Genomic DNA, 14,627 nt, shown 5'->3' on the forward strand with positions numbered 1-14,627 from the left:
CTTGAAATGTAAATGCTCGGTGGGCCAGATTAAAGAATTGAGCGGGTAATACTTTGCCCACCCCTGTGATAGATAGTAATACGCTACAAGCTAGCATCTCTCACCGTGTTTGCTTCTTGGGTCCTTGACCGTCTCCTGCACCTCCTGCTCCTCCGGAGGGATCCTTGCCGTGACTTGCTTTGTCTCCTTTCCCTTTCTTGGCTCCTCCTGCTGCACCTCCTCCTCCTTGCTTCTCGGATTTGTTCTCCCTCTCCTTGCGGTTCTTGTCCTCCCCACCAGCTGCCGCCACCGGTTTGTAATCCTGCCCAGTGAGCGTCTTGTATTTGTTCTTCAGGTCCAGCAGTGTCTTCACAGCTTCGTCCACCTGATCCTGAAATAGACGAAATCTGTGTTGTGTGGCCTCCTTCACAAAATGGTTCCCATTGAAAGATGGTGGAGACGGGGCCCTGCTGCGAATAAGTAATTGACGCCCCTCCCAAAAATGTTTATAATTGCCGATATTAATAGTTGGTGGTATTACAGTTGGAATCCGGGCTCTAGCTTCCAGCATGGAATTTGCATGTTCTTCACGTGCCTGCGTGGGTTTTCTCCGGGTACTCCGGCTTCCTCCCACATAAAAAAAAAAAAAAAACATGCATGTTAGATTAATTGAAAACTCTAAATTATCCTTAGGTGTCAATTTGAACATCAATGGTCGTTTTCTCTATATGTGCCCTGCGATTGACTCGTGAACAAGTCCAGGGTGAACCACGTCTCTCGCCCAAAGTGAGCTGGGATCGGCTCCGGCACACCTTACCTTAATGAGGATTAGCGGTACAGAAATCGGATGGATGGATATTAATAGTTTAAATTGTAAATAATCCAAACTCTGATCCAAAAAACATTATTTTAACTAATTTGACATCCTTAAAAAAATGCTTGCAGATTATTTGAGTTTGAATGTGTCATTTCAACTTTTTGATACCAGTTACTACTTTCCTATTAGCTGGGCTTTGGCACCATCTTGTGGCATTTTAGGGTGGTACAAATTATGCCGAGAACTGCAAAAAGAGGAATTTTTCCAATGAATGACAGATAGGTTAAAAAAATAAATAAAACAAGTTTAAAAACGCAAATAGGTGAATTCCCCCAAAAATTAACCGCAAATATGCGACGGATTACGGTCTGCATTATCAGTAACCACCATCCACACTTGGGTTGGCGGGTCTCACCTTGGGGGCCTTTTCGGCCTTCAGCTTCCTCACCACATATCCCTGCTGAGCCACCTTCTCAAAGAGGCCAGTGACAGAGGCAGCGTCGCTCTGAACCGGGGCTGAGGCCTTCTGGATGGGAGTGGAGGCTTTCTGGGAGGGCACTGCTCCTGGTTTGTACTCCTCACCAGTGACCTGCTTGTACTCGGCCTTCATGGCGAGCAGCTGCTTGACCTCAGCATCCAATTGGTCCTAATGGAGAATGAAAATTTTACCTAATCAAGTGACTGTTGAGTAGAAGGTGGTTTGAAATCCTAACCCTGCCTTGAAATCCAACTTCCAAACCCTAACCTTTGTTTGAAATTTTAATTTGAAGCCCTAACTCTGGCTTGAACCCTAACCCTGTCTTAAAACCTTTATTTGAAACCCTAATTTTGGCCTGGAAACCTAATTTAAAACAAATCCAGACTTGAAACCCTTACCCTTGTTTGAAACTCTTGACCCTGTCTGAAAACCAAAATTTTAAACCCTGAATCTGTCTTGAAAGCGTAATTTGAAACTCTGATAGAGGCTTGAAACCCTAACATTGCATGAAACCCTAACCCAGACTTTAAAATCTAATTTGAAACCTTAGTTTTTATTTGAAATTTTAATTTGAAACGCTAACCTTGTCATGCAACTATAATAATAATAATATATAATATAAACTATACAATAGTTTATTTAGCTTGAGTATCGTAATTTCAATCTTCTGTATGTGTTACACATTGAATTGACAAAAGTACCTTGTATTGTATTAAAACCCTAATATTTGCTTGAAACCATCACTTGAAAACCTAACTTCAAACCCTAACCCCAACTTTAAACCCTTATTTTAAACCCCAACCCTTGTTTTAAACCAAACCCAGGGTTAAAACCCCAACGCTTCCTTGAAACCCTGATCTGCTTAAAGCTCTCATTTATGGTTTAAAATCCAAATTCATGTTTGGAACCCATCAGTGCATGTTGAAATACATTTATGTTCAGTTTTAAAACTCTCATTTTAAAGTGTGTGTATACCTTGGGGGCTTTTTGAGACTTAAGTTTCCTCACAAGCTCTCCCTGCTGTGCAACACGCTCATACAAGCCGGACGAAGCAGAAGAGGAGGAGCGGGAGGAGGAAGAAGAAGTCGAAGGAGTCGCCGCAAATGAAGGCGCAGGGGAAGCTGTAGCCAGGGCCATCCCGGGTTTGTAATCGTGACCCGTCAACTTTTTAAACTCCGCCTTGAGTGCCAGAAGCTGCTTGACCGCCGCGTCGATCAGGTCCTGGTGCCATCAACACATTAGCTTGTAGTGGTGGGACAATTGAACATGAAATCCGTGCAAGTGATGACTGGAGGGACGGTGGTTCGGAGGACGACATGACTCAGTGAGAGAATGAGCGGCCAAAAATGAGACAAGTGACGGTTTGAGGATGAACTTGACGGACAGATGAGGAACAAGATGCCAGGTACACAACTATAACACTGACTAGAATCACTGTAGGGATGGAAGGATACATGCAAAGTGGACATCTCATGCAAATACAGTGGAACGGGCTAAGTTGAAAAGGCCTGAAGTGCTACAATTTTTGTAGTTCTGTTAGCTTTAATAACTAATTTAAACTAACATTACAGATTTAATTGGGAATAATTATATCAATGCATTTTCAATGAATGCTAAACTGTATGAACAATAAGTTGGTGGGTTCATTTCACTATCCAATGTCCTTCATGGAGAGCCTTTGGTAACAAGACTGAGTAAAAAGGGAGTATTTTTTAGTTAGTCTGCCAAATGATCTTTCATGTCTGACCATAGTGCCTGTTTAACCCTTTTGGTTGGATCAGGTCTTTTTTTCAGCAACAAACTTCGTAGACTTAAATGCATCCATCAGAGAATGATTATCGGTGACAGATTACAGGTACAGGTCGATCAGTACTGCCAGCATAAAGTTCAGAAAACAATGTTGACAGAAACTGGCATCGTCAATACCCTCAGACATTGCTAGTGTTTCACCCCTGACAATTCTCTTAATTCTGTTTGATTACCAGGAAATAAGCAAAGCAAAGTTATTTATTAAGCCCATTTCATACAAGGTAACTCAATGTGCTATACATCAGTGGTCCCCACACCCTGGTCAGCAGACCGGTACTGGTCCGTGAGGCATTTGTTACCGGGCTGCAAAGAAAGACTGACCAATTTATATAATTTTCGTTGCATTGCGTTTCGTGTGTCAAATGTGTTTTATGTTTAAAATTGACCGGCTCTTCTCTGCCACAACAGCTGCGCGTCTCATTGACACATCAAGACTGCATAGAACGCTTCCGTTTCCGCTCCCAGCCAACTTGCTCACGGCGGCGGCGAAGCTCAAAGAACAAATCATTTCATAAACTGATTCAATTTATCACGTTCACTGAAAAGATATGACTGCACATGTGGGTCACATGAAATGTTACTAAAAATAAGTCCGCAAACTAGCGAAAATGAGTAAAAAAACAAACTTCTTTGGAGAGCTTTTTTCCAAATTAAAAAGGCCACCCGAGGAGCCAGAGGAAGAGCCTATGACCTTTAAGAAAAAGCAAGTTTATTTTAATAGACAATATCAAGAGTCCTACTTTATCGCAACACCGTAACTCTCACGCACCAAGTCCGCTCAGCATAATACTGGCTGTGGCGATAAGCTAGCCGATGGAAACCAAGAACCCTGGTCTAAAAGATAAGCCGTTGAAGATTTTCAAAGAAAAATATATCAACTGAATAACACAAACACATAAATATTGCAATTAAATTACCTTAACAAATTCTGTTCATGACATGCTTACTCCAACTTTCTCACTGTCCAGACTATATGGACAGGCGTTGTCCAGAGTTTGCGTCCGTTTGGCTTCCCCCTCCCCCCATGCTGCGTTGCTTGAACGCGACATGCTCCTCCTCGTGTACATTCTTCAGGTGCCTGATCAAATTTGTTGTGTTGAAGAATTTAGATGACATTCCCCATGACATACTTCAGTTGTGCACTGACTGCAAATAACTGTTTTTGTTTGTTGGAGAGACCGAAAACAGTACCACAACGACGACGTCTTTTTTCACTGACAAGATTGAAAACAATTTTATTGGCCGTCAGATAGTTACAGTACTACACAAGATTATACGTGAGAACGCTAAAAATAAACTAGCTTTTGGATTCATACGAGACGGTGACGCAGAGTAAATGTCTTTTGCGGAACAGATCGATGACGTCATTGATCAGATTGGCGAATTATGACATGAAAGCCGATCAGCCAATCCGCATAAAATGCTAAATTATCAGCCGATACCGAGCAAGCCGATCAGATCGGTGTAAAGTTTAAGCAATCAATCTAAAAGGCAACACCTGAGCAACTACAAACATCCATCAGTCCAATGTTGCAATACCTTTGTTCACTTGAAAAGTGGGTGGGTTCAAACAAAAGGTGCTCTGTCCTGAGTTGTTTCCCACATCTTGAGGCAAACACCATGAAATAAAAGCTGGAATTCTCAACTTTTGTCTCATATTCATAATTTGACCTGGAACCCAAATGTCTTCAGTAAGCAACAAAAACAAAGGAATTGACCTTGCCGTACCAATACCTTTGGAGGGGACTGTAGTCTTTGCACTTTTGTTTACCAACACAGCATTCGAGCCATTGTTGTCCACACACTGTTCTCGTGCAAGCAGTGTCTATTATAGCTCAAAACATTCTGTCATGAATATTTCTGTTGGTGATTCTTTAGTGTACAGGGTAATAATGCATTCATCAACTTCCATTTTATCTTCAGTTTTTTAACACACTCACATTTGGGTGGACAGTCTTTAGCCCAGTGAAAATTACTTTGGCACACTGTACATTTTGAATTCCGTTCGTACTTGTCAAGCATATTTGTAGCGGTCTGAGAAGTTTTCAGTCAAGTGGTCTTTTGTCAGGTGTTTCCTTTTTGCCGTTGCTGCTTTGTAACATACACTATTTCCTGGCTAATACTATCCGTCACTGCACACGTGTTTCCGCCAAATATCCTCTTCAGCAGTATGCAGCATCTTAAAAGCTACAACTGCATCAGGTAACCATGTTGTGTTTGCGCATCAGAGAATAACGCTGTTCAAACTCAATAATACAGTCCCCCATGGGCACATTCACATCTTTTATAATCCGGTCGAAGTTAGAGTAAGCCTCGTACAGCATGTCCTTCTTTTAGGAACAAACCAAGTTTAGCAAATAGAGTGCGCATTCCTGTATCGTCATTTAAGTCGTCCATCGGAATTTCCATCGCCGTTTCTCGCGCCATACCTGACAGCGCCAAAGCAACCGCGAGGGGTTGCAACCCCCCCACCTCCTTGTAGCTTAAATAACTCCACGTTATGTTTAACTTCAAGCAAGCTTTTCTTTAGCCACTGCCTTACTCACGAACACTTCAACAAGTGACTTCTCCGCCACAAAAAACAACAGACATTCAAGGAGTATCACTGCCCCTAGCGGTGTGGCCTGTAATGGTTATTAGCTCAAAAATTCCTTGTAATTGTACGTTGAGGAACATTGTCTTTAAACTGTTCGACTATTTTCTCACGCACTTGTTCACAAAGAGGTGAACCTCGCCCAATCTATGCTTGTGAATGACTGAGCAATTCAGGGAATCTCCTTTTATACCCAATCACGGCACCCACCTGTTCACCTGTGGGATGTTCCAAACAGGTATTTGATGAGCATTCCTCAACTTTCTCTGTCTTTTTGGCCACCTGTCCCAGCTTTTTTGGAACGTGTTGCAGCCATAAAATTCTATTTCATTTTTCTTAGGCCTACATATAGCAACCATCACTAGGCGCCGTTTTAGCGATGGCCAAAAGAAAAAAAGCTGTTTGCTGCTATAGCAATCAGTTGCAACAGAACAAGTTTTGTTGTTTAATTGGCGGTTCCATTGTAAAAATATTGTGGTCAGTTACCTTTGGCGCCTGCTCTGCTTTCAGCTTCCTGACAAGCTCACCCTGCTGAGAGACACGCGTGTACGGGCAGGGAGCACAGTCTCCTGACGGGGAAGCCGTAGCTGGGCCAGAGGCAGGAGAAGACATACCCGGCTTGTAGTCCAACCCAGTCTGTTCCTTAAACTGAGCCTAAAAAAAGTAAAGCAAAAAAACATCGATAATTTGTTGATGTTTGCTATTCTCGACCGGCTTGGTCCCAAACCCCAACGAATAGCGAGGATTCACTGTATATGGAAGCTTTACCTTCAGTGTAAGAAGATGCTTCACTGCCTTGTCCACTTCCTCCTTGGGTGCTTTGGCCGTTTTCAGCTGGCGTACAGCTTCTCCCTGAGCGACAATGCTCGAGAAGAGCTCGCTAACTGTGGCGGAAGAGGTGGGCGCAGGGGTACCGGCCGGGGTCGCTTTTGCAGGAGCGGGGGATGGCTGAGGACACAACAATAGGTACAGTTGCAGAGAGAATGCCCTTGCCGTTAAAGGTCAACTAGTTTAAAAGATTTGGAGACCAATGTTGCATTTTTAAAAGCAGATTTAAAGGGTTGCGTGTCGTTTTTCAAGAATGATTACAGGCAAAAGGAGACATGCATTTTTCTGCAATTTAAAATAGTTTCCATGTATCTTAACAAAAAAGGTCTCTTAAGGAACAGCAGCACACTTAACATCAATTTGTCACAATTACTCAGTTTTAAGGGGGCGGTTATGTCTGATGAATTCTCTTGCACGGTTTTCATGACATGAAGACCAAGGACAAAGCTTAGGTGTTGCCATCTTTTTTACAAACTTCTAGTCACTATTTTTCAAAAAAGCAACTGCCAACAAAGCTAGCCACTGTGTGTGTTATTAGACATCTGGAGAATCTGAGACTCCTTCCAGAGCAGATGTCTCCTGTCCCCCGCCGAACAAACACCCTTGTCAAGATTGCAAATAAAGGGAACGAAGCAGCCACCACTGACTATACTAACCATGACACCGAATACTAATCGTATTATTATCTCTTTCGGAAGCAGCACTTCATCACCAAGCCGCCAAATTACACTGTCAATAAGTGAGCAGGCGGCATGGTGGACAACTGGTTAGCATATCTGCCTCACAGTTCTGAGGACCAGGGTTCAAATCCCGGCCCCGCCTGTGTGGAGTTTGCATGTTCTCCCCGTACCTGCGTGGGTTTGCTCTGGGTACTCTGGTTTCCTCCTATATCCCAAAAACATACATGGTAGGTTAATTTAAGACTCTAAATTGACCGTTGGTGTGAATGTGAGTGCAAATGGTTGTTTATATGTGCCCTGGCTGGCAACCAGTACAGGGTGTACCCCAACTCTCGCCCGAAGATAGCTGGGATGGGCTCCAACACGCCCGCAACCCAAGTGAGGATAAGCGGTACAGAAAATGGATGGATAAGTGGACCAGATCTGTGCAAGTGGCACATACAGCAAACATCACTAAACAGGAGAGGTCAGACTCGCAGTGTAAATCCACAATCGCTATTCGTAAAGACAGTAACAAATGACTAGCGAATCACATCATTACTCCTTGTAACTATTCGGAAATAAAGACATGATTCTCCAACAAATGCAAAACCCAATTAAATTTTTTTAGTCCCCAAGTTACTTACTTCTTGGTTGCAGTTTTCTGGGGAGGTGGCAGATTTTGTCACAACACCAGAGAAGACCGCTGACACGCGTTAGGAAACGCTTTTCCCTCTGGAAGACTGGTTAAAGTGAGCCATTTTAAACTAAAAAGTGTTTTGGCAGCAGTTTCCCTCGGCACATCGTGGCAGTGGTCTGTTTTACGCAGGCCTCAGCACCGTAAAAAAGTGTAAATCCGTGCTGGCTGGCAACTTCTGCTTCTACTAAGACAGCTAGTTATCTAAACTGCAAGTTAGCAGTAGCTGGCTAGCTCTCGTCAATCATCTGTCATGATGCGGTTATACAATTCATCTCTCACGGCTGCAGTCTGTCATGAACATCGCCGCAGATCCTCACTTTTTTTTTCTTTTTTCTGTCCTGTTCGGCTGTTAGGTCAAGCAGAGGAGGATCTGTAACCTCCCTCACAGCTTAAACAAGCAGAGCAGCACTCCTCATTTTGTCTCAGGTGAGAGTACGGCTCCATGACACACGTGTGGCACGTGAACTGTGGCTACAACTGTGCATTTGCACATGCGAATTTAAACAAAGAATTGCAGCGCTTGTCAGAATGAAATATGTACTTTTGATTCATTTTCATTCAAATGCAAAAATTATGATACAGGATTCGTTTTTTCAAGCAAAATCACGATTGAATCGGAATTGCCACTCATTCGTTTGTAGCACTAAACACAAATAGTTACAACCCCACGTCGAGAACTTAACCGAACACTGGTGTATGAAACGCTTAACAGGAGCAAACCATGGCAACATCATGAGCCAACAGCAATCCAAAACTGCAGCGCTGCATAGCCATCATTGACATGATAGGGTATCGGTGTTGTCTGATCGTCGCTTAAAAATGCCGTGTCTTCGCCCATCCTACGTGCCAAGTCATGGCCCGAGAAACTGAGGGAGTGGTATTAGATAAATCACCCCACTGTTACATAATGTTATTTAGAAAAGCTCTCTCACAGATGCATTTTAGGAAATAAATACCTTACAAAAGATTAACTTGACACTTGATTGGTGGGCAGGCATGCCAGAGACCCATTGTATACAAGCAACTGAAAATAATATTTTCTATAAAATGTCCCCTTTGAGACATTTAAAGGACTGCCTTTAAAGGACTAACATCAGTAAGTGCCCAAATAAAGTTAAGTCATTTGTGATATACTCTACTGTTCAAAAGTTTGGCGTCATTAGCGAAATCTCCTTATTTCTGAATTGCATTCTCATTTAACAAATTTGGCCTTGAAAACGTCCCAGAGTTGAATGGAACAAATAGAACAAAATGGACGCTCACTGCGTTGGCGGGTGGCTGGCTCTTGCTCTTGCCCTTGCCCTTGCCTTTGTCTTTGTCTTTGGACCCGGCAGTGGGCATCTCCTTTACGTGACCGTCGGGAATGTAGATGAGGACACATGGACTCTCCTTGCAGCTGTTAGGACTGCAAAAGAAAGTCATTATTTTCATCAAATTGCAACATCATAAACCCTCACCTACTCACAGATTTTTCTATAAATTTAGCTGTTACTTGAAAAACACAGTTACATTCAACTCTATTTTTGTGGTCTTCCCGCAAAGCCCTGTGATGCCACACCCATATACCCTGCTACTTCTAAGGCATCATGTTCGTGGAGGAGTAGCAGCTAGCGTTAGCCTCCAATTCAGCTTGGCAGCGAACAGCAGCATGACGGAAGATTTGACCGGCAGGCGAGGCTCCTTGCGGGGTGGTAAACCAAGATGATGCAGAGAACGTTCCGGATTGCTTTTCGCAGTGAAGTTAAATGCTGATCAGCTGGGTAATGGGTAGCTGGTCAACGTAAGCAACAGTAAAGGCTTCTTTATACTTACGCTGGCGGGGACCGGCTGACCTCACTACGGTTATCCTGCACGCAGTTTGCCTCTATACCTGAGCGCAAACCACATGCTCTGTTTTGAAAATCTGCTGCAGTTCTCCTCCAAGTCGGGGGTGCCGCTACGGCTGGTGTTGGGTGGACACCACAGGGCGGAGTTTCCTCTACATTTTATGGCTAATTCCGGTAGCCATTTTTACTCTCCAGAACAAGGAACAACCCAACAATGCCAACCGTGGAACAGTGCCTGCTAGAACAAATGGACCTAGATAACCAGATGATGCGTTTAATTAGATTGCAAAATCGATCAAGAAGGCGAAGGCGTAGGTGTTTTGTATTTTAAAGATGGAGCTATTGCGGAATCAGGGGGAAAGCGGAGTACATCATGATAGCATGTGTCTAAAACGGACCAATCACGAGATGATGTCCGCAGCATTCTGCGCGCGGCGACAATTTGTGCCGTGTGCGAGTCAAGTGACGCATAGGGGCCGCACGGCCCAATGCGTCGGTCACGTGATGCAATCCGCCTTTCCCAAAGTCTGCTGGGATAGGCGCCAGTACACCCACGACCCTAGTGAGGATGAGCGGTTCCGAAATGTTTTATTTGTCTGACATACTGCATAATGTTACATGTCATGTTTAACTTCTGACAGAAAATAAATATTTAAATCAAAAGGTTAAGACTCAGCGTAACAGGGACAATTTAAGATTGAAAGTAACAGTTTTGTTTTATATTGTGATATCAGGGTTGGCACAGAGTCAGGAAACCTCTTCGCCAATGTGGCTAAACAGTATAAAAATCTCCTAGCCACCCGTGTGTGGTTAGTCACTCCATCATGTGTGCTTATATGGCTAAACCTTTAGCCACACTCAAGCAGTCCTCGTCACCGGGAAGCCAATAAGCTTTAAAGCGTGGGCCCAATTAAAACTACCTTGTCATAAATCAGGAGTAGGGCTGACCAATTTGGTAAAATACTCTAAATTGTGGTGTGTTATTTTTTTTTTAAACAAATATTGCGATTTAGCATCTGATTTTTCAGGAGAAAAAAATCTCCTGAAAAATACCTTCAGTAAAACAAGAAATAAATTATTGCATAATATGACGAAAACATATTGCCAACAAATAACTTTCCTGTAGGTCAGGCTTAAATGTTATGATGAATTGATATGAAGAACAAATCTTTATTTTACTATTGAACTGTAAAAAGAAAAACCTTCAATCACAGGAGAATATTGACTTAATTTAACTTCATACCTTGTAAAAATGTAATATTGTAAAATGAAGCTTGCCAGTAGCAGTAGCATTGCCGTCAGTGTCAGCCGAGTATAGAGAAAAAGTGGAGTGTGATACGAGTGACACGTCAAGATGTGAGTATAATAGTAGTTGAAATGGTAAACTATTAAATTTTGATTAATGTTCTTATCAATTAATTACAGTAAAATTGTGAAATTGATTCACTTGTTTTTTGATCAAGAAGGATCTTAAGGACTTTATATAGAATTTTCGCAAATTCAAACTTTTTAGTTGAAGATAATATTCTAAATCCTTGGTGGTAAATATTAGTAGGGTAACTTTATCAGTCAGATAATTGTAACATATTTAAAAAGCAGGACAAGTTGGTGATAGAAATTATTGGCTGCACACTTACACAACACTGCATATTTGATACATCCCATTACAGATATACACCCAAATCTCCTTATAAACATATAGTTACATTACACTTAGTCACACCGACACAACAAACGCACAAAATATCAACACAGGGTGCCCTGAGAAATTCACTCTGGGCGCGCTCTCTGCTTCGCTAACTCAGAGCGTTGTTGGAGTTTGCTGTTCGATACGAGCAGAACTGACATTTAATATGTCGGATGTACTGACGTATCCCTGTTAGTAGCTACCACGTTCATTGGTAAAGCTATTGAAAATGAAGCACGCTCTCTCTCTTAGTACCGCAAACTCAGGCCGCAGTGAGAGCCTCGGATTGAGTTTCTGAACGCACCCGAGGCGAAGCTAGGATTGGTCCAAGACTACATGAAGTCACAACAGAAAGCAGCTTTGGCCACAAAACAAGCCACATGCAGGAGAGCCCAGCGCTGAAACCTTCACCAACCTTTTTGTTTGCCTCTGTATTTTCAAATAAATTGTTAAACTTTCCATCCCACCAACTCAATGAAGAATCACCTCAACGAAGAATCACCTCAACCAGAATAAAAGAACCTGGGTAACAGAGGTTTGAACGGCCGGCAGGCTAAACCCGGGCCGCAACTTTTCTTTGTTCTCTTTTTAAACCTCTAACAGTGGTCTTTGCCTTTAATTAATTTTTTTCAATGAGAAAAAGTCCCTCAGCAATAAAGGGTTGCTAGTTAACTGGTAATGCCGGTTTTTGACAATTGTGCAAACACTTAGAGCAGTTTGAGTGACTAATATTGCAATAGTCTGGTGCAATGACCATTGTGCAAAGGGCGCCGAGACTTCAAGGAGTGTATGCAGTTTAAAGAGACTAGTAGCGCAAGAATCTGGGACAATGTTGATTTTGCAAATGTTGCAGATACTCCTCTGTCAGTGTGCAAGTGGTGCAGATGCTACTCTGGCACAAGTGGCCAGTATTGGTCAACAACAGATATGCAAATAGTGCAGCGTGGCGAGACTACTACAGTTAGTGCACGAGTAATGTATAATTGGACTAGCTAGTTTCGTCCTGCTACAAGCCAGCGCTGCCGCCGCTCTACATCGCAACTAAAGAGGGATTAGCCGCTCTACTGTCTACTGAGTAATTTGAGTCGGGTCTTAGTCCCAGACCATGTGAATAGTGAGGGTTTACTGCAGCAAAATCTTAAAATTGGCCTCCTCTTCCTCCCTACCTGACTGGCTCGTAGGGCTGGTCACAGATGTAGAATCCCCGCCTCTGGAGCTGAATGATGTTGCCTTTCTTCAGTGTCTTGAGACAGGGGTCGCCCAGCATCTTCTCCTCAATCTGAGACATCCCAGTCGTCTCAATAACAGGTCCACATGGAATCAGATAACTCAACCCGGCACATACCTTGCTGTCTTTGTTGATGTAGTCCTTGAAGTTGTCGTCCTTGGTGATGACCGCTTTGGTGATGATGGGCTGGTAATTGACACAGACGGTAGGCAGCAGGGGGGCGCTTGCAGTCTCTGTCAGCCAGGTGATCTTGGTGGTCTTCTTGTAGTCCTTGTTGTCCAGGTCTAGGCGCGCCTCCATGGACAGGACCTGACTGTCGGCTCCTCTGAGCACAGGGGGAAAGAAAAGCCATGAGCACATTCCCCCCTTAAACTGTGGCCCGCGCCAGCAGACATGGCATTGGTAAAGCTGTTGAGGTTGGATCTTAATCGTGTTATTGTATGCACAGTATTTTTGCCGATATATATATTTTTTCCCCAAGAATAGTAAAAACAGAGGACTTTCCCGACTAAACCTATTAGCCCTGATATACACCCAATACTTGCGGAAGTTAAGTAGCACCCTGACCACTAAAAAAGCAAATATTCTATTTTACAGCAGTTCCCAAGTTGAGACAATTAATTAGTGTGCATACTTGTTGATTTTGGTGATGATGAGGTTGCCCCAGTTAATGAAGGTGACCACCTCGCCCTCAGCGAACGTCTCGGCATCCGCTCCTTCCACCAAAACTCGGGGTCCGTACCAAACTTGCTTCATGCCCACCTCAGCATTCTACTTGGAAGAGAGACACTCAGCCACTCTGTGTGCGTGTGTATACATGTATGTGAGGAACAACTGCAAACCTTTGGATGTTTGGCCACTTCTTTCATCTCCTCTGTAGCCTCCGGCACAGATACTGGAACCACGTAGGAGCTGGATAGAGCCGTGTATCTGGGCGCTACTGGATCAATCACCTAACAGAAAGACACAATGATTAAAAGAGAGTTAAACAAAGTTAAAACAATTTTTTAAATCCAACATCCTTCAAGAGAGACATGAGAGGGGGAACACAGACTTCATGAGTGAATCGTGGCTTCATGCAGGTAGAAAAAAAAACAAAAAAAAACATGTGCTTGTTCAGTCCACAATCCATTTTAGCAACTTCATTCTATCCAAGCTCTTTAAAGAGCATGAAGCCCCCCCGAAGCAGAATGACGTAAGGAGGGTGCTGAAGAGGATGGTAAGGACGTGGAAGAGAGGAGTACCTTCACGCAGCTAACAGGCAGCTTGGAAACACACAAGAGTGAGGAGATTCTGTCACATACGCGCACAGAAGTACAGTTGGAAAAAGGTAGCGCAACCTCCAAAATCAAACCCTCCCTGAGTTCCATCGTCATTCGAAGCAACGTTGGTAAACTTGTCACTTTTTAAACAGACAGTTGATCCACTGAGGAAGTTAAAATGTGTCCACAAAATATTTAAAATAGTTCATTTTAATATACCATGCTCATTTGTTATTAAGTATATTAATAGTTAATTAACAAATTAGTTAAAAAAAATACATAAATGTTGTCAATGTCAAATTGTTTATTTTAGTAATATTTACAATAAATAAATGTAAACAAATTATCATAGATCAAATAAACTGCATTGAACAAATTATATGGGGGGAAAAAAAAGATAAATTAGTGCAACAAATATTACAGGAATTTTAACCATGTAAATGTTTAGTTGGCTGGATTAAAGAAAGGAAGGCCGTATGTGGCTCCCGAGGCCATACTTTGCTGACCCCTAGTCAATTACATGTAAACCTAACATAACATGTAAGCTAAACACAGGACTCAGCACATTAATTGTGAAAATGCCTATAAAACGCCACTAAGTGACAGAATCACTGCAAACAGCTTTTGCTGAATTCTCTGTTGCTGTTATAAATGAATGCTTGAGACTTTTTGTACATATTTTTCTCTCATCTGCTTAATTTGATAATGCTTCTGTTTATTCATTTTCAAAATCTCTTCAGTCTTCTGCTGCTGTAACTAGT

General features: G+C 42.6%; 1 protein-coding gene across 2 annotated transcripts in view; it reads right to left on the bottom strand.

The window, feature by feature from the left end:
- eprs1 (glutamyl-prolyl-tRNA synthetase 1) overlaps positions 1–14,627 on the bottom strand; it is a 38,842-nt gene that overhangs the window by 10,242 nt on the left and 13,973 nt on the right. Inside the window, exons 13-22 of one of the 2 annotated variants that reach the window (XM_061669979.1) lie at positions 13,447–13,557; positions 13,239–13,375; positions 12,722–12,929; positions 12,543–12,655; positions 9,127–9,268; positions 6,445–6,624; positions 6,163–6,330; positions 2,250–2,495; positions 1,212–1,442; positions 105–370 (exon numbers count right to left, since the gene is read on the bottom strand). In XM_061669979.1, coding sequence (XP_061525963.1) covers positions 105–370; positions 1,212–1,442; positions 2,250–2,495; positions 6,163–6,330; positions 6,445–6,624; positions 9,127–9,268; positions 12,543–12,655; positions 12,722–12,929; positions 13,239–13,375; positions 13,447–13,557 — 1,802 coding nt within the window. The remainder of the gene's footprint in view (positions 1–104; positions 371–1,211; positions 1,443–2,249; positions 2,496–6,162; positions 6,331–6,444; positions 6,625–9,126; positions 9,269–12,542; positions 12,656–12,721; positions 12,930–13,238; positions 13,376–13,446; positions 13,558–14,627) is intronic. The other variant, XM_061669980.1, reaches the window with a different exon arrangement.

This window comes from Phycodurus eques, chromosome 2, assembly GCF_024500275.1.
Source record: "Phycodurus eques isolate BA_2022a chromosome 2, UOR_Pequ_1.1, whole genome shotgun sequence".
Classification (NCBI taxonomy): domain Eukaryota; kingdom Metazoa; phylum Chordata; class Actinopteri; order Syngnathiformes; family Syngnathidae; genus Phycodurus; species Phycodurus eques.